The sequence below is a fragment of the Schistocerca serialis genome, chromosome 3, assembly GCF_023864345.2.
Source record: "Schistocerca serialis cubense isolate TAMUIC-IGC-003099 chromosome 3, iqSchSeri2.2, whole genome shotgun sequence".
In the NCBI taxonomy this organism is placed as follows: domain Eukaryota; kingdom Metazoa; phylum Arthropoda; class Insecta; order Orthoptera; family Acrididae; genus Schistocerca; species Schistocerca serialis.
In genome coordinates, this window is record NC_064640.1 from 393,372,166 (window position 1) to 393,391,890 (window position 19,725).

Below are 19,725 nucleotides of genomic sequence, written 5' to 3' on the forward strand. Positions count from 1 at the left end.
ACACAAAAGGGTTGCTTGTGTAAAAAATTAAAAAGAAGTATATGTGTGGTGTCGTAGACAGACAAAACTAAGGGGAGTGAGTGGTTCGACAGTTGGTGTGCTATTAGTGGATGAGGGAAAGGTATTGAGGATTGATAAGCTGTACAATAGATTTTAATTTTTAGGAAACTTGAAATATCAAGATTCAGAATATCAAGACTCTGCAGTACTTGTTAAGTTGGATAGGCCTGTGGAACACAGTCCACTAATCTTGGAATGTTGGCCTCATGTCTTTTGCTTAAACAAAAGTTATTTCTCACTAACCCATCAATAAACAGAATCCCAACCACTTCTCCTTTCTCAGGATATTGTATTTCTTTGAAGCTACTGTAAGCAAATGAGATTTTTTTATTGTGTTGGTCTCTCACTGTCACGTACAAAGCAGCACTTTTCTAAAACATGTGAGCCACCAGATGTAGTATTTCCTTCCCATTAATTTATTTTACTGTCACATTCATGTTGGTGGTTACTATTAGTTCCATGCAGTCATAGAGGGTATAAATGTGATCATGAGTTTTTATTTTCCTCTTACATTGCCCAAAATTGCGATCACATGGGAGGAATGAGTGGCATCTTTCTGGTAATTTGTGTGTTATCATCTTGAGTAATTCTGCTTGAACCATGCCCATACACATTCATGTAAGTGTGTGAATTTTGTTATGGCTGACAGTCTTTGGAGAACAAAGGAAGTTCAGTCACACTTTTACTGAGATCTTTTGCTGTGTAATGAGAAACAGTAGCTGCTACTTTGTTAGCACCTGCCTTTCCTAACCCCTCTTGATACAAATACACAGTGGAATGTATAGTTTAAAATCACGTATAATGAAACAGTATATCCACAGTTGGTGCAGGTAGAATGGCTCCCAAAGGATCAGCAGATTTTGATGTTCTTGGCATCCCAAAGTGAGTTGTAAAATTTACAACTTAGGCACTTATGAACAGGATATGTTATGTTATGTTATGTTATGTTGACTGGGGACCTAGAAAAGACGGAGAGGCTCCGTCCCCGCCACAGCCGCAGTGGTCCGCACCCCACGACGACTACCGCAGTCCACTTCACCCCTCCGCTGCCCCACACCAAACCCAGGGTTATTGTGCGGTTTGGCCCCCGGTGGAGCCCCCAGGGAATGTCTCACACCAGACGAGTGTAACCCCGATGTTTGCGTGGTGGTGTATGCGTACGTGGAAAACTTGTTAGCGCAGCAATCGCCGACATAGTGTAGCTGAGGTGGAATAAGGGGAACTAGCCCGCATTTGCCGAGGCAGATGGAAAACCGCCTAAAAACCATCCACAGACTGGCCGGCTCACCAGACCTCGACACAAATTCCACCCGGAAAGCCGTGCGTTAGACTGCACGGCCAACCGGGCGGGCTATGAACAGGTAATTCTGCTCTAATGACACACTTCACTTTTTCATTTAAAAGTGGGCATTTCAGTTTGAGTTCAAGCTCTTCATATTTACAACAGACATTCACATGGGGTCTGTAAAAGGAATAATTAAAATTGTCCTGTTAATAATTACGATAAACATCATACTTTGCTTTACAATCTGTATATTTCTCATTGAACATACTGTGCATTATTCGTACAACAGAGTTTAAATATGTTGCTTCCTTTTCTGAGTAATGTGAGGTTTTTGTGGGAAGAGACATTATATGCTCTTAAATGAGTAAATGGTTTCTGTACTGGTGTCTTTTGGAATTCAGATTTTTCTTGTTTTTATCAACAGTTGACTTTTCGTTAAGTAGTAACAGATACAAAACACATTTGAATTCGTCACTGCATGTACATCCAAGAACGCTTTCTTGTAAATGTGTTTCATTTTACTTCCATGCTTCACATGGTAAAGAAATATTTCATCCTACCCTTTACACCACATTCAGAATCAGATTTCTGTGGATGCCTCTGCTTGACTTCCTTTACTTCAATAAGGCACTGAAGATGCAGGTCATGGGCATCTTCGGTAGGAAGATCAAGAAATTTTGCCAAAATATCATAACATCAATTTACGTCAATAGCATTGTAACATTTCAGTCTGCAACTGAAAGGAAATTAATAATAAAAGTATGGTGTTGTAGATAAAAATTAATATTACTCCTATTTATATCTCTTGCATTTCTGTACTGTTGTTTCAAGTAAGATTAATATTTACCTGTGCGATTCTCGAACTGCCTCCCCTGGAGTGTAATCTTCTTTAGTGCATTTGTACATCTGCCTTTATCTTATTTCTATTATAATCTGCATTGTTACTCTTCCTTTCTGGAGCCATAGTAATATTTCAACTGCTGCTAAAATGAAAGACAATGAACACTAACAATGGCTGTTAGTGCCACAAGAAAAGAAGAGGACATGGTTTAAGTTAGATTAAGTAGTGTGTAAGCCAAGAGACCAATGACCTCAGCAGTTTGGTCCCATAGGAACTTACCACAAATTTCAAATTTTCAACATTGTGTGGTATTGGAAACGAACAGTTTCCATGCATGTATGAGCAACACGTGTTGAAATGAAATAAGGCAGTGGCATATTTGACTTCAATAATAAACAGCATAAAGTCCACCCTCATTTCTACGATTTATAGGACCATGACATGTTTCATTTCAGTACCAAACAGTTGGATATTAACTTAAATATAATATTCAGTCAAAAAACTAAAATTGAAAATTTTTGATCTATTTTATTTCAACAATTAAAGATTTTAATTTTGGCAGCAATATCGCATTCAGAAAATCATTTCCCTGTAATTACAATGTAGGTACATAGCTAATTAGTACAGTATTTCTGCCTTTTTCCACTCATAGACTAATTCATTATAAGGAAGTGTGCAGAAGTTTAGTCATTATATAGCCATAGCTCTTAAGAAGTCAACTTCTGTAAAATGATATTGTGTTCTGCATACATTATAATTGTCATACTGTGATGAGATTTGTCATACTGTGATGAGATGTGCTTCACCCTTCAACAGCAGAGTATATTGACCACATTTGTTGTAAATTCCCACTATATTTGAGTTTGTTGTGCAAGTCTGTTAGTGATCAGAATCTTGACAAAAGAAACTTTTGAGACACAGTTTCCAATAATCTTCAGGGAGTCAGGATGAGTTAGTTACTGTTTGTAAGCAGCTGTAAATCACCCTGACTGCCGTCAGTCATTTGGCAGCTGCTGCTGAGGGTCGTGTATCTGAGATACTGAAGGTATGACAAGTACTATCCTCTCTTTTGTCCTTTGGGTAGTCTCCACTTTCAATACACTTCAATTTGACTGTGGGTGGCATGGCAGTAGTATGCCTAGGGGGCGCTGTATAGAGAGGACAGGGGCCAGGGAGAATTAAAGAGTACTACACACACCCTCATTACAAGCAAGTGTGAGGTGCTGTTTCTCACTGAAACTAATATTGAGCTAGTGTGATCACTTTACATGTTGGGAAGCCTGCTGTGACCTGTGTCAGGGGAATCAAACCCAAAAGGTAAGGGTCTGTTAATTGTCGGCAGTTCTAATGTATGGTGAATAATGGTACCACTTGAGAAATGGCAGCAAGGCTTAAAACAAATCATCTTGTGTATACAGTGCATATGCCTGACAGCCATTGAGGGAACAGGGTGCAACCAGGAGTAAATTGTGTCACCCATTGTAACAAATAATGCCAGTAATTTGGGCTCTGAGGTAGACATCGGCACTCAGGTTGATGACCTGTCCCTCGAGTTCAGGAATGCATGCAACATCATCCCGTGCTGCCATTTAGTGATAAAAATACAAGCTTAACTGAGTATTAGACCAAATTTGTGACTAGATTCAAGGTTTCTTTGCAGGTAGAACTCGGCACGCCGCTCTTAATGGAACAATATTGACAGACGCAAAGGTGATTTCTGGGGTAACCCAGGAAAGCGTGATAGGACCGTTATTGTTTACAATGTATACAGGCTGCTCTAAAATTTCCCATACAAACTTTTACGACTTTTATAGGGGACTGAGTAGGCAGTATTTTGAACTGGAACCAATTTCCAGAAACATACCATTTTCATGCTACAGCCATTTGAAAACACTTTTGCTACCCAGGGATAGTCATGGTGGGTATTGTAACTGCGACCGTTCCGGTCGCGGGGTTGCTGAGAAGAAAGCGTGGCGGGACCAAACAAGAGCAGCCTGCGAACAAACGAATGAATGGGAAAGGACGGAAATGAACGACGATGGATGACCGAGCAAGACCTTACGAACAACAACAGGCAAGAAGCAACGGGTTCACAAGTGACAACCTAACGAATCCACAATGTCCACTCGCTCACGGAAACAAAGTAAAGTAAACACGCTGTCTATAGGCGAGATTTTGATAGACTCACGTGAATATCAGACTGCCTCGCTGAGCGAGAGGCAGGTGCTTACAGCGCGATGGCTGCAGGGACATCTAGTGGTAATCGAGGTCCATGCCGTCAGGCGCGGATTCGAAACCCGCAGTGCTCGGTTCCAGATCCCTCCCCCCTGAAACTTGCGTGTAGGGGCGGAAATGCCCCGGACAATGCCGAGGTGGTCAGCAGATGGGAGAAGACTCGGGCGCGCCAACTGCCGTTGGTGGGAAGGATGGGACGTCCGAGGTGTCCATGATGGCCGACCCAGAGGCCTGGACGGTGGAGGGAGCCGCCGATCCACCTGGAGGTGGGGAGGGCCGGTGGCAGGTCCGTGGGGAGGCAGCAACCAGGGGCAGTGGCTTCGACTCGGGGACCACATTTGAACCTGAAGGTGGTAGAAGAGGAGGAGGTGGTGGCGGGAGTCCTGCGGGGGCACGCAGTCGGAGCTGGTTATGATTTTGGGGCTCCAACCCTTTCGACATCTGCACCGACGTCACACACCGCCCATGGCGAGCGTGCAACCTGCCTTACTCCCTTACTCCCTTACACGCAGGCCCACACGGGCACGCCAGGGGCGTAACGCTGAAAAGGCTGGGAGGGGGACGGCATCAGCAAATGGAGCAGGGTCCGCCGCCATGGAGGAGCTCTGCCGGACTACGTCCGTCAATTGACGTGATGCAATAGGTGCTCAAAAACAGGGAGAGGGCCGACGTGGTTGGTGATGTGTGGACCGCCTTTGTCAACTGTTGTTTAAATGTGCAGACAAGCCTCTCCGCCATGCCATTGGAGGAAGGGTGGAAATGCGGGCTAGGGATATGTTTTATACTGTCGGCCTTACAGAAGTCGTGGAAGGTGGATGCCATGAATTGGGATCAATTATCGGAGATGAATGTGTGAGGCAGGTCCTCTATGGCGAGGACCTGGGCCAGTGCTGTGAGTGTGGGCTCTGTGGTGGTGGACACCATGCGGATGACATATGGGTATATGGAGCAGGCATCAACGATAAGTAACCACATGTACCCCAAAAACGGGCACGTAAAATCGAGATGGATGTGATCCTAGGACTGGCGATGCACAGGCCGGTATGCGAATGACTGAGGGGGGGGGCTTGACTGGTGAAACACATACACAGCACACCCGCGGACCAGGCGGGCAATATCGCCATCGATGCTGGGCCAATACACGTGCCAGCAAGACAAAACTTTCATGTGGGACATACCCTAGTGCCCGCAGTGTAACAAACTCAGCACTTGATGCCGCAAATCTGGAGGGATGACCATCTGATGGGCATCCGACTCCGTGGCCAACACAAGGACATCATCGACCACTAAGAGCCTGTGGGACAGGTGGCGTCAGGGGCTGAAATCGGTCCACATCTGACGAGTAATATAGGAAGGCCACATGTGGACTACATAGTGGAGAACCTGCTGTAAGATAGGGTCTTGGTGTGTAGCTGTGGCAATGTGAGCAGCCATAAGAGGCAGATCGTCCAGCGCATTGCGGCGGGCGGAATCAATGTGAAAACAGAGGACCTCCTGTTCGTCAAACGCACTGCTGGGAGACGTGACAAAGCGTCTGCGTTAGCATGGTGGCCGGTGGGCTTATACCGGATAGTGTAAGCTTAATTTCATAAAAATAATTCCCAGCGTTGGAGACGGTGAGCCGTCTGCTCTGGAAGGTGAGAGTGGGGTCCGAAAAGTATAAATAAGGATTTATGGTCCATCAGGAGGCTGAACTTTGCCTCCAAAGAGATAGGTGTGAAATTTTTGGACCGTGAAAACTATCGCCAGGGCCTACTTTTCAGTCTGGGAGTAGCTCCGATGTGTGGGGGTCAAAGTCTTAGATGCATAAGCGATGGACTGTTCTGAGCCATTGGAATTCCGATGCATGAGGACGGCCCCAATGCCGTATGTCGACGCATCAACCACCACAACCAAGGGGCGGTCCGGAGAGAAGGGAGTAAGGCAAGGAGCGGACTTCAGCATTGCCTTTAAACGTAGAAAAGCTTGGTCACAGGCAGGAGTCCAATCAAAAGGTACCCCTTTGTGACGCAAATAATTGAGGGTTTGAGATATGGAGGCAGCCTGGGTTAAGAACTTTAAGTAATAAGTAACCTTGCCCAAAAACACCTGGAGTTTAGAGAAGTCCTTGGGATGAGGAAGGGCCTCAATAGCCACAGCATTATGACCCAAAGGGCAAATGCCAGCTTTGCTGTGCCGGTGGCCTAAGTATTCCACTTCCGGCTGAAAAAAAACAACACTTGTCTAGCCAACAGCATAAACCTGCAGATTGCAGAGCATGAAATAAGGCACTGAGGTTTTGCAAATGTTCCTGGCGGGAATGCCCAGTGACCAAGATGTCATCCAGATAATTCATGCAGGAGGGGATAGGCTGTGTAAGCTGCTCCAGGAACCACTGGAAAATGGCCGGCGCCGAAGAGAGACCAAATGGAAGGCGCTTGTACTTGTACAATCTGAAAGGTGTATTGATAACCAAGAAGTTCTGGGAATCGGCATGCAAGGTTAACTGGTGGTATGCCTCAGCCAGATCGATCTTTGAAAAGTACTCTCCCCTGGCAAGCTTGGCGAGAAGATCTTCCTGTTGGGGAATGGGGTAAGTGTCTACAAGGGACTGAGCATTGACAGTAGCGCCGAAGTCCCCAGACAGCCAAAGAGGCCCATTGGGTTTCCGTATGACCACCAATGGTGTCGCCTAGGCACTGTATGTCACAGGCTCCAGAATGCCAGCGGCCTGGAGCAGATCAAGTTCCTGCTTGACTGCTGGCCGGAAGGGGTCAGGCCCAGAAAAAGCAAGGCTGCTCATCCGGCCGAAGTGTGATGTATGCCTGAAAATCAGAAGCACATCTGAGATCCGTTGCAAATGATGACACAAAAGCGGAGCACAGCTGTGGAAACTACCTTAACTTCCATGGAAATTGGAAAACCAAACAGTTTAAATGCGTCCTTCTCTTTTCCTTGTCTCTTCTCTTTACCCTATTCTCTGTTGCAGCATTTGAGGCCTCTCTTCTTTCCTTTTCTTTGTTCCTCTATTTCTCTTTCTTTCCTCCCTGTGCATCTCTGAAGGCCAACCCACACATTTGCACGCGTAGCCGGTGACGGGGTAATGTGTAATTCCCCGCTTCGGACAAGTAGGACATGTACGTACTCCCTGGTAACGGCCAGGCCAAGGCAGGGGTGATTACCTGAGCTGGTACCTTCCGAATGCGTTGATTGGTCCCTCCATCCGTTTCTCGGGAGGTGTGACCTGAGGTGTGAACAATCATTTAAGGCAGGAGTGCCCTCAGAGAGGGCCCCCACGAGGAAGGAGCGCACCATTGGAGACGCCGGTAATCCTGGGGGATACTTTCGCAATGGTCTCCTCTACGTCTACAATTTCTGCTCACGAGCGAAAGTTAGAGGAGTCTCAACCATGGAAAATTCTTCCATCAGTGCCACAGCTCCATGTCGTTTTTTGGTCAGACGAAGGTCGAGACTTCTCCACAGTAAACCGTTTCATTATTCAGAAAGGTGTCGACGCAATTGCAGGTCCTGTGAAGTCTTGTTCTCGATTACGAAGTGGCACTTTGTTGTTAGAAATTGTCAGTGCCCTCCAGGCACAAAAATTGCTGCAAACTCCACTGCTACACACCTTCCCTGTCCGGGTGGAGCGCAACGCACTTTAAATTTATCACTTGGGGTGGTTTATACACGCTCACTCGACGGATTGTCCAACAAGGAAATTCAAAACTACCTGTCTGACCAGGGGGTAATGGCTGTTCACAGAGTCATGAAAAGGGTTGACAAGGACTTGGTACCAACCCGTACTATCTTCTTGACATTTAACAGCGTTCAACTTCCATCGAACATTAAAGCGGGCTATGAGATAATTCCAGTTTACCCTTACGTCCCCAAACCTATGTGTTGCTATCAGTGTCAGCGGTTTAATCATACCAGCCAGTCGTGTTCCAATCCGGCCAAATGCACTACATGTGGCAAGGATGCCCATGAGGGTGCTTGTCCACTTCCATCCCCTTGTTGCATCAACTGTATGGGCGACCTCGCTGCTTCCTCTAGAGATTGCCCCGTTTTCAAAGATGAATGGCTTATTCAGGAAATCAGAGTGAAGGAAAAGGTGTCTACATTTGCTGCTCGTAAGTTATTCGCCAGTCGAAAGCTCACTGTGCCACCCCCCCCCCCCCTCCCCCCAGCAGGTAAATATAGCACTGTCTTTGCATCTCCTCGGCCTACTAAGGAGGCAGCCGCGCAGACTTGTGATCTCACTTTTAGTGCCACGGTCGTCAGATTGGCCAGTACAAAGATCGCCCATTCAACCTTCCCACTATCACCTGCTCACTCTATGACTCACCCTTCATTGGCTCCTGCTAAATCACGAGCCCCAAAATCAGACACTAAGACTTCCAAAAAAGAGCCTACTTGCGAAAATTTTTTACGTACCCTGACTTCACAACCATCGATTTCTCCCTCATCTCATCATCTTGTTTCCAAGAAGGCTCATAAGCAACAAAATTCCTCTCCTCCTCCGCCACGGGGTGTCTCATCTACAGCGCCACCTGCCCTCGGCTGTCTTCCGTGTCGCCAAGGCGCACTGCTGGCGGCTGATCAACCAGCCGATCACTGGTGGCAGGCGCTGCCCCTGAACAACCAATGGATCAGGATCTTCTGCCTTTGGCTGAATGCCGTTCCACGCTGTCGGCCGACAGCTCTCAGCAGTTGTTGACTTGAGAGCAACCGTGGTAAGATTCTTCCCTTTTCTGTCCACCCTATGTCAATTATCCATCCGTGGCATTCGAGCCAATCGGGATGAATTGTTGATCGTCTTATGATCCTACTCCCTGGTCATCTTCTGCCTTCAGGAAACAAAGCTGCATCCACACGATTGCTTTGTTTTCCCTCATTTCTAGTTGGTCTGGTTTGATCTCCCCTCTGTTGGTGGCACATCAGCACACGGGGGACTTCCGATTTTTCTCCATGATACTGTCCATTATCACCCAATTCCCTTAAACAGTTCCTTCCAAGCTGTCGCTGCCCATCTTTCCCTTTCTGGATACACCTTCTATCTTTATACCATATACATTCCATCATCCACACCGATGGCAAGAGCTGATGTCATTCATCTCCTTGATCAGCTCCCGCCCCCCTGTTTGCTGATTGGGGACTTCAATGCCCACCACCCGTTTTGGGTTATCTCCGCGTCTTTGTCCGCCAGACTCTCTATCTGTTGACCTCTTCCACCAAGCAGATCTTGTTTGCCTCAACACTGGGGAACCTACATTTTTGTCTGCCTCCACGACATATTTCTCTCATTTGGACCTTTTGATCAGTACTGTTCAGCTAGCTCGGTGCTTTGAACGGTTCACTCTTGCTGATACACACTTGAGTGACCATTTTCCATGTGTACTTCAATTGCAGCCACAGCTGCCATCTATGTGCCCTAGACGCTGGAAGTTTGCCCAAGCTAATTGGAAACTTTTCTCCTCTCTAGCAACATTCGATGACCGTCACTTTCCTAGTGTCGACGATCAGCTCACTCATGTTACAGAAGTTATTCTTACAGCCGCAGAACGTTCAAGACCTCGCACCTCTGATTTGCCCCGGCGCCCCCCAGTTCCTTGGTGGAACGAGGCGTATCGTGATGCAATACGCAAGTAGAGACGTGCTTTTCACATATTCCACCACCATCCTACTTTGGCCAATTGTATCTGCTATAAGCAGTTACGTGTGTGATGACGTCGCGTCATCCGCTTTAGCGAGAAGGCGAGCTGGGACTTCTTTACTAACTCCTTTAACACCTTCACTCCCTCCCCAGTAGTTTAGAGTTGAATTTGACGGTTATCTGGCGCATCTAGTTTCTCCCCGATCTCTGGTGTCACTGTTGTGCATGATACCTTAGTGGGCCCAGTCGCAGTTTCTAACTCATTGGGTCAACACTGAGATTTCTAGCTCGTCAAATTACCCACCAGTCTTTCTCCCGAAGAAATGTGCAGCAGAAGTGTGACCTCTTGCTTACTCCTCTCAAAATAGCGAAAGCTGTACTACTGTTTTCTGGGAACTCCAACACGCACTCTCTTCTTCTCGCTCTTCCGCCCCAGGACTGGATGGTGTCCATGTCCAAATGTTGCTGTATTTATCATACCACAGTCTGCGTTACCTCATTCGCCTTTATAATCAAATTTGGACTGACAGTACCTTTCCCAGAAGATGGTAGGAAGCTATCGGTGTTCCTGTTCCGAAACCTGGAAAGGACAAACATCTCCCCTCTAGCTATCGCCCCATATCTCTCACAAGTAGTGTATGTAAGGTTTTGGAGCGTATGGTGAATTGCCGTGTAGCCTGGTGGCTGGAGTCCTGAAGCCTTTTAGCACTGGCCCAATGGGGTTTCCGAAAGCGTCGTCCTGCAGTTGACCATCTTGTTGCTCTCTCCACTTATATCATGAACAATTTTCTCAGGAAACGCCAAACAGTAGCAATATTTTTCGATCTGGAGAGAGCATACTATACCTGTTGGAGGACAGGCATCCTCCGCACACTGTTCTCTTGGGGCTTTTGAGGTCGTCTACCCCTTTTCATTCATGAATTTATGACAGAGCGCACATATAAAGTGCAGTTGAACACTACTCTCTCCTGTACTTTCTCCCAAAAAAACGGGGTGCCCCAGGGCTCCTTGTTGTACTGTTTGCCATTGCCATAAATCCAATTATGGATTGTCTCCTTCCTGATGTCTCGGGTTCCCTCTTTGTTGATGATTTTGTGATCTACCACAGCTCAAAACGGACCAGCCTTCCTGAATGACGTCTTCAAGGATGTCTCGATCGCCTCCACTCTTGGAGCATTGAAACTGGCTTCCGCTTTCCTCCCAGTAAGACAGTATGTGTAAATTTTTGGCGTCAGATGGAGTTTCTTCCGCATTTCCTACATCTAGGCCCTGTCGACCTTCCGTTCACGGACGTCGGTAAATTCCTGGGTCTTATGTTTGACAGAAAACTGAGCTGGTCCTCTCATGTTTCCTATCTTTTGGCTCACTGTCTGTGATCCATCAACACCCTCCGTCTTCTGAATGGTACCTCCTGGGGAGCAGACCTAGTGGTCATTCTCCGCCTATATCATATGCTCTGCCATCTATTCTTCGTCATCTCGACTCTGTACACCACCATGGATTGTGTTTAGCATCTGGAGCTTTTTACACCAGCCTTATGGAAAGCTTTTATGCTGAGACTGCTGAACCTCCACTGTCCAATCGGCGAGCTGCCCTGAGTTGTTACGCTATCTATCTGTCTTCCGTGCCTGCTAATCCAGCCCATGACTTTTTTTTCAACTCCTCCTTGGATTTAGGGTACGCAGGCCTCCCTGCCTCTCTACTACCACCGGGAGTCTGCTTCTGTCAACTGCTACGTTCTCTTTCCTTCCACTTTCCTAAAACTTTCTCGACAACTGGGGGTACAGCACCACATTGGCTTCAGCCCCGGACCTGCCTGCTCCGTGACCTTTGTCAGCTTCCCAAGGATGGTACCCCTTCTCTTTTTTATCGTCAGGCATTTGCTGGTCTATGTGCACAAATACAGGATGCCACATTTATTTAATCTGACGACTCAAAAACATCTTTTGGTGTTGGGAGTGCCTATATTGTTGGCGACACCCCTAATAGATTTCGGCTTCCCGACCAGTGTTCGGTTTTTACTGCGGAGCTTTACGCTGTTCTCCAGGCTGTCCAATACATCTGTTGCCATCAGCGGATACAGTATATTATATGCTCAAATTCACTCAGCTCCCTCCTCAGCCTCCAAGCTCTTTATCCTGTCCACCCTCTGGTCCACCGGATTCGGGACTGCCTCCACTTGCTACACTTGGGGGGTGTCTATGTGGCATTTCTCTGGATCCCAGGACACGTTGGTATCCGTGGAAACGAGGCAGCCAATATAGCGGCCAAGGCTGCAGTCTCTCTTTCTCAGCCGGCTGTTCGAATGGTTCCCTTCACCGATCTACAGTGTGTTTTATGTCGTGGTGTTGCTCTCGTATGGCACACACATTGGTCTACACTTCCTGATAATAAATTGTGGGATGTGAAAGCTCTTCCCTGTGCTTGGACCTCTTCCTCCTGAACTCGTCGTTGGGAGGAGGTAATTTTAACTAGACTCCGGATAGGGCACTGTCTTTTTAGCCATCGACATTTTTTAAGTGGCGATCCTCCCCTGCCTTGTCCCCACTGCTCTCAACTGTGGACGGTGAGACACCTTTTACTTCAGTGCCCCTATTTTACTCCATTACATGCCCGTTTACAGCTGTCGCGTGATATATCTTCCATGTTGGCAGATGACATGCGCTCAGCCGATCGCGTCCTTGAGTTAATCAGGGTCAGTGAGATGACGTCGGTCATTTGAAGCTCTTTTTGGGGAAAACAACTCCCCCCTTCTGTAGTGGTTTTCTAAGCTTTCCTTCTGTTTTTTAGTTTCCCCACTTTCTGAGTTTCGCTCCCATTGCGGCTGATTTCTGTTGTTGTTGTTGTTTTTTTTTTTTTTTTTTTTTTTAACCATTCCCTAAGCCACAGAATGGGCGCTAATGACCGTAGCAGTTTTGCACCCTAAAACTGTAAAAAAATATCTTAGATGTAACTGAAAACTTTAAAGAGAAAAAGAAAACCTCAGTTTTCAGCTTGCTAGTATTTTCCTTAGTCATACTTTCATTATTCATTGTGCAAAACAGTACCAAATACCTTCTCTGAAAACTATTTGGAACAGATAGTTCAGAAGCTCACTCATAATGGAAATATATTAGATCTAATACCAACAAATAGATCTTACAGTCTTAGGAAATGTCTTTATTGAAATTTGTCTCAGTGAAGTGAACATGCAGCAGTTATAACAACAATGATAACCAAAGCAGAAAGGGCAATCAAATCAAGTAAAAAGATACATGCATTCAGTAAACTTTGTAAACAGTGCTGGGAAAGAAAGAACAGGTTGCACCCATCTACTAGAAGGGTAGTGGAAGTGACCCACAAAACTTGTGTCCAATATCATCAGCATCTGTGTGTTGTAGAATGTTAGAACATATGCTGGGTGCGAGAGTAATGAGGTATCTTGAGTATCATTACCTTCTCGATGACAACCAACATGGATTTTGAAAACATTAGTCAAGCAGTAGTTCTTGATTTCCAGAAAGCATTTGACTGAGTGCCACACCAAAACTTATTAAACTGAGTGCAATTCTGGGGTTTCAAACTAAATTTGTGGCTGTATTACGGATTATGTGGAAGGGAGGACGTGGCGTGTTATTTCAGATGGAGAATAATCAATGGATCCAGAGGTACTATGGGTGTGCCCTCAGGAAAATGTGTTGTGATACTTACTGTTCATGTTGTGTATTAATGACATGACAGATAACCTTAGACATTTTGCAAGTGATGTAGATATCTATGATGAACTACTCTCTGAGAAAAGCTGCACAAATATTCAGTTGGATCTTGTTGAGATTTCAAAATGCCAAGGTTGGCAAACTGCTTGAAATGTTTAGAAATGTAAAACTGACACTTCACAAAACACACAAACGTAGCTAGTATCCCATGGCTGCGGTATTAATGGATCATAGATGGAATCATTCAGCTTGTATCAGCTTGCTCAGTCATAGCTAAAGTAGACAGTAGAATTGGGTTCTGCATCTGCTTATACATATACACTCTGCAAGCCATTGCATTTACATAGTGGAAGGCACTGTGTACCACTAACAGTCATTTCATTTCCTGTTCCATTCACAGACAGAGTGAAGAAAAATGACTATCTATAAGTCTCTGTACGAATTCTCTTTCTTTATCTACATGGTCCTTCTGCAAAATGTACCTAGGCAGGAGGAGAATCATTCTGCTGTTGGCTTCAAACGTTGGTTTTCTAAATTTTCTTAATAGTGTTCCTCCAAAGGAACAATGCTTTCCTTCCAGGAATCCCCTTTTGAGTTCACAAATCTTCTTCTTAATACTCACGTGATGATCGAACCTACTGGTAACACATCTAGCAGCATGCCTCAGAATTGCTTCAATTCTTCCTTTAATCCAATCTGGTAGGGATACCAAAACTAGAGCTGTACTCAAGAATAGGTTGCACTAGTGTTCTATTTGTGGTCTGTTTTGCAGATGAACTACACTTTCCTAAAATTCTCTCAATAAAATAGTCAACCATTCACCTTTCCTACTACCGTCCTTATATGCTCGTTTCATTTGATATCACTTTGCAACGTCACGATTAGGTATTTATTCGATGTGACTGTGTCAAACAGCACACTACTAATGCTGTATTCAAACATTATGGTATTGTTTTTCCTGCTCATATGCATTAACTTACATTTTCTACATTTAGAGCAAGCTGCCATTCATCACACCATCCAGAAATTTTGTGTAAGTCATCTTGCATCTTTTGGTGAAAGGGTGCTGGGAAAATGCAAACAGTCTACAAAGAACATTCATGCTACTGCTCCTAGAGTATTGTGAAGTGTGTGGGACCCATACCATATAGTACTAACATTAGATACTGAATGAATACAAAAAAAAGAAATGGGCGGTATGAATGGTCACAGGTTTGTTTGACTAGTGGGAGAGGGTCTTGGAACTGCTGATATACCTGAACTGGCAGCACTTGCACAAAGATATCCACTATCCAGCAAAAGCCTACTTAAAATGTTTCAAGAACCAGTATTATGCCATGATTCTAGGAATATGCAGCGGCCTCTGTCTTTTCCCCACTTTCCCCTATGGTTTACTGCCCTAGGTAGTACATGTACAAGATAAGAGACAATTAAAAAGTCATTCTTCCCACACTCCATACACACATGCAATGAGAAGAAATGCTGGTTGTTCATACAAAGACATGGAATGTCAGCTCTGCACTTGTCAGTGGTTTGCAGAGTATAGATCTAGCTGTAGAAGTTATGCATTAGAAAGAAATATAATAAATTTTTCATTCAGTTTTTGGATTAGTGCAGTTATCCATTTGCTCGTTCATTTCTGTACTGTTTCAGGTCAACTCCCATCAATACAAAGATTTTACAGGAAGAATTACAGAAATCTAGTATCAACATACATCACTTTCGGACCAAATGGACGAGATTTATTGGCCAATATGGGAGGAGAACAAGTCTACATATTTGATATTAGCAACAAAAGACGTCCGAAGAGATTTGAATTTTCTGATGTTGGACTTGATGAATTGAAACCAGATGATGGTAAGTGTCTTAATTGTATATCAAACTAACTTGTCACCTATAAAAGTGTGAATACTATTGAGGACATGTAGGTTTGAAGAAAACCTACATGAACTTAATGTTACACTGCTGATATTCATTTCATTGAGAATGCTTTATTCTCTTAATGATATTTGGTAATTCAAATAATACTGCTAAGATAAATATGCAGAGAGTATTATTTTAGTGCTCCAAGTTTTCTGATAAAGGAAGGTGGATCAGTCCTTGTGCAAGGGAGTGGTTCATGAAGGACAGAATAGTTGTCTTGCATAGGGTATGAGTGATATGCTGCTCACATTGCTACATGTTTTCAAACTTTCATTTTCTGACAGAAAGTGGTGGACAATTGGGCAGCTATACCCTATTTTAGACTGTGATAAATTTTTGAACTGCATTATGTAATCTACTCAAATTGATAGTGACATGATTGTTAGAGTAGATACACCAGATAGCTGTTTATAATAAGTAATCTTTATTTATAACAGTCTGTTTTGGCTTAATCGCCATTTTCAAGTACCTTCAATTACAATTGGGTGCGATTTCTGCCATTTACTCTGCAGTGTCGCTTTCTGCGCTGATGACGACCATGGATCACTTGCCACCTAATATCCAGCACGGTAGCCAGTCCATTGTGGTGGGGCTGCCATGTACCCGGTTGGTTGTAGCCCTCTGACAACACAGGGTTCACTCTACTGATGCCTATCTCCCTGGGGCATCGGGACTGCCGGCAATGGCCATCCTGCCAGGTAGCCCTTGCTGTGGCTGGGTGGCGCCCGTGGGGAGGGCCCTTGGTCGATGTAGGTGGCATCAGGGTGGATGACATGCAATGAAGAGTGGCACATCTTCTCTTACTGGTGGCGAACCCCCGGCAGTCTCTAAGCTTTCGAAGGCTCACTTTAATGCAAAAATATATGACCCCAAATCTTTCCCCTCCCTGGCCGCACCATGGGAGGAACGGAAGGCTATGAATGACAGTGAGACGTATTCGCCCTGGTATCTAGTCTGTACTAGAGCTGATGAGGAATCCTTTGTAGAGTATTTAGAGGAGAAGTTCGGGGAGGTGAAGGGCTTGTCAAAAATGCGGTTCGGGTCAGTCCTGATAAAAAGAGCATCCTCTGCCCAGTCACAGGCATTACTCGAATGCAAGAAGCTGGAGGATGTTTCAGTTACTATCATGCCCCATAATAGCTTACATATGGTCCAGGGCATTATCTTCCACAGGGACCTCCTTTTACAGTCCGATGACGAGCTGTGCGCCAACTTAGAGCGACGAGGTGTCCATTTCGTCAGATGCGTCCACTGGGGTCCGAGGGATAATCTGGTTGCCACTGGTGCCTTCATCTTGACCTTTGAGGGTGACACATTACCCGAGAAGGTGAAGGTGATGTTCTACCGCTGTGATGTCAAGCCATATATCCATCCCCCCCCTATGCGGTGCTTCAAGTGTTGGAATTCGGCCATATGTCTTCCCGTTGTGCTTCCAGCCCCATATGTTGTGATTGTGGTCGTCCATCCCATCCTGATACTCCATGTGCCCTGCCTCCCATCTGTGTCAACTGCGGAGAGAACCATCCCTCGTGCTCGCCGGACTGAAGATTCTACAAAAGGAACAGAAAATAGTGGAATACAAGACCCTGGACCGACTGACCTACACTGAGGCTAAACGGAAATTTGAACGGCTTCATCCCATGCCCATGACGTCATGTTAGGCCGCCACTGTCACTCCTGTTATAGCTCCATCCATTGCACCACATACAGTCAGCTCTCAGGGCCTAAGGACCACACCTGCCACCTTGATGGTGGGGGACACTTCCCTCTCTCTTGATCCCGCACCACCTACCTCGGAGCAGCACATCCCCCCCCCCCCCCCCACTTCTAAGCCTTAGAAGCGTAAGTCTTCTTTGGCTTCTGTCGCTAGGAAGGGATCTCTTAGGTCACTCCCTTCCCAGGTTCCTACCAGTGGCAAACTAGACACCCGCCAGGGGCTGAAGAAGCCCCAGGTAGCTGGTCATAGGGCTTTGGAGTCCTCTTCAGTCTACATCTACATTTATACTCCGCAAGCCACCCAACGGTGTGTGGTGGAGGGCACTTTACGTGCCACTGTCATTACCTCCCTTTTCTGTTCCGGTCACGTATGGTTTGCGGGAAGAACGACTGTCTGAAAGCCTCCGTGCGTGCTCGAATCTCTCTAATTTTACATTCGTGATCTCCTCGGGAGGTATAAGTAGGGGGAAGCAATATATTCGATACCTCATCCAGAAACGCACACTCTCGAAACCTGGCGAGCAAGCTACACCGCGATGCAGAGCGCCTCTCTTGCAGAGTCTGCCACTTGAGTTTGCTAAGCATCTCCGTAACGCTATCACGGTTACCAAATGACCCTGTGACGAAATGCGCCGCTCTTCTTTGGAGCTTCTCTATCTCCTCCGTCAACCTGATCTGGTACGGATCCCACACTGATGAGCAATACTCAAGTGTAGGTCGAACGAGTGTTTTTAAGCCACCTCCTTTGTTGATGGACTACATTTTCTAGGGACTCTCCCAATGAATCTCAACCTGGTACCCGCCTTACCAACAATTAATTTTGTATGATCATTCCACTTCAAATCGTTCTGTACACATACTCCCAGATATTTTACAGGAGTAACTGTTACCAGTGTTTGTTCCACTATCATATAATCATACAATAAAGGATCCTTCTTTCTATGTATTCGCAATACATTACATTTGTCTATGTTAAGGGTCAGTTGTCACTCCCTGCACCAAGTGCCTACCCGCTGCAGATGTGCCTGCATTTCGCTACAATTTTCTAATGCTGCAACTTCTCCGTATACTACAGCATCATCCGCAAAAAACTGCATGGAACTTCCGACACTATCTACTAGGTCATTTATATATATTGTGAAAAGCAATGGTCCCATAACACTCCCCTGTGGCACGCCAGAGGTTACTTTAATGTCTGTAGAGGTCTCTCCATTGATAACAACATGCTGTGTTCTGTTTGCTAAAAACTCTTCAATCCAGCCACACAGCAGATCTGATATTCCTTAGGCTCTTACTTTATCAGGCAACAGTGCAGAACTGTATCGAACGCCTTCCGGAAGTCAAGGAAAATAGTATCTACCTGGGAGCCTGTATCTAATATTTTCTGGGTCTCATGAACAAATAAAGTGAGTTGGGTCTCACACGATCGCTGTTTCCGGAATCCATGTTGATTCCTACAGAGTAGATTCTGGGTTTCCAAAAACGACATGATACGCGAGCAAAAAACATGTTCTAAAATTCTACAACAGATCGACGTCAGAGATATAGGTCTATAGTTTTGCGCATCTGCTCGATGACCCTTCTTGAAGACTGGGACTACCTGTGCTCTTTTCCAGTCATTTGGAACCTTCCGTTCCTCTAGAGACTTGTGGTACACGGCTGTTAGAAGGGGGGCAAGTTCTTTCGCATACTCTGTGTAGTCCCGGAGACTGAATCAATGAAGCTCTCCCAGCAAGGGCAACCAAAGGAACAGCATGAGAAATCGAAATTGAAGACCCCTAAGACCAAGGAAATTGTGGTGCCACCCACTCCACCGCTACCTACAAACTCTGCATCTGAGAATGCATTGCAGATTCTGGCGGCCTCTGAGGACCTAGATCTCGCCGGTCCCTCAGACATGATGAATGTTGCTCCCGTCGGTACCCAATTGGTGGCATCAGGTGACCCAGTGGCATAACTGCCTCCTCGGTCCCTTCACACCTTTCTCAGCCATGGGCAATGTCATCCTGCAGTGGAACTGCAGCGGGTTTTTCCACCATCTTGCTGAGCTCTGACAACTTCTCAGCCTTCGCTCTTCCCTCTGTATTGCTCTTCAGGAAACTAGGTTTCCGGTAATGCAAACCCCCATCCTCCATGGGTATCGGGGTTATTGTAAGAACAGGGCAACTTATGTGGGACTTGTTCACCTCCATTGCCACTATAGAGCCTCTTTCCACTGACGTCATTGATTCGGTGGTTCACTCGGTCACCACCGGCATCGATACTGCTGCAGAATCTGCCATGCCCTGTTCTTCTGGGTCTCCTCGGTGGACTATGCCTTGGTGGTCGCCTGAGATCC

The 19,725-nt window shown here is 45.7% G+C and overlaps 1 protein-coding gene across 3 annotated transcripts in view; it reads left to right on the top strand.

The window, feature by feature from the left end:
- Positions 1 to 19,725, top strand: part of LOC126470246 (WD and tetratricopeptide repeats protein 1-like) — a 198,250-nt gene that overhangs the window by 83,140 nt on the left and 95,385 nt on the right. For all 3 annotated transcript variants that reach the window (XM_050097958.1, XM_050097956.1, XM_050097957.1), the window contains exon 8: positions 15,402 to 15,605. In XM_050097958.1, coding sequence (XP_049953915.1) covers positions 15,402 to 15,605 — 204 coding nt within the window. The remainder of the gene's footprint in view (positions 1 to 15,401; positions 15,606 to 19,725) is intronic.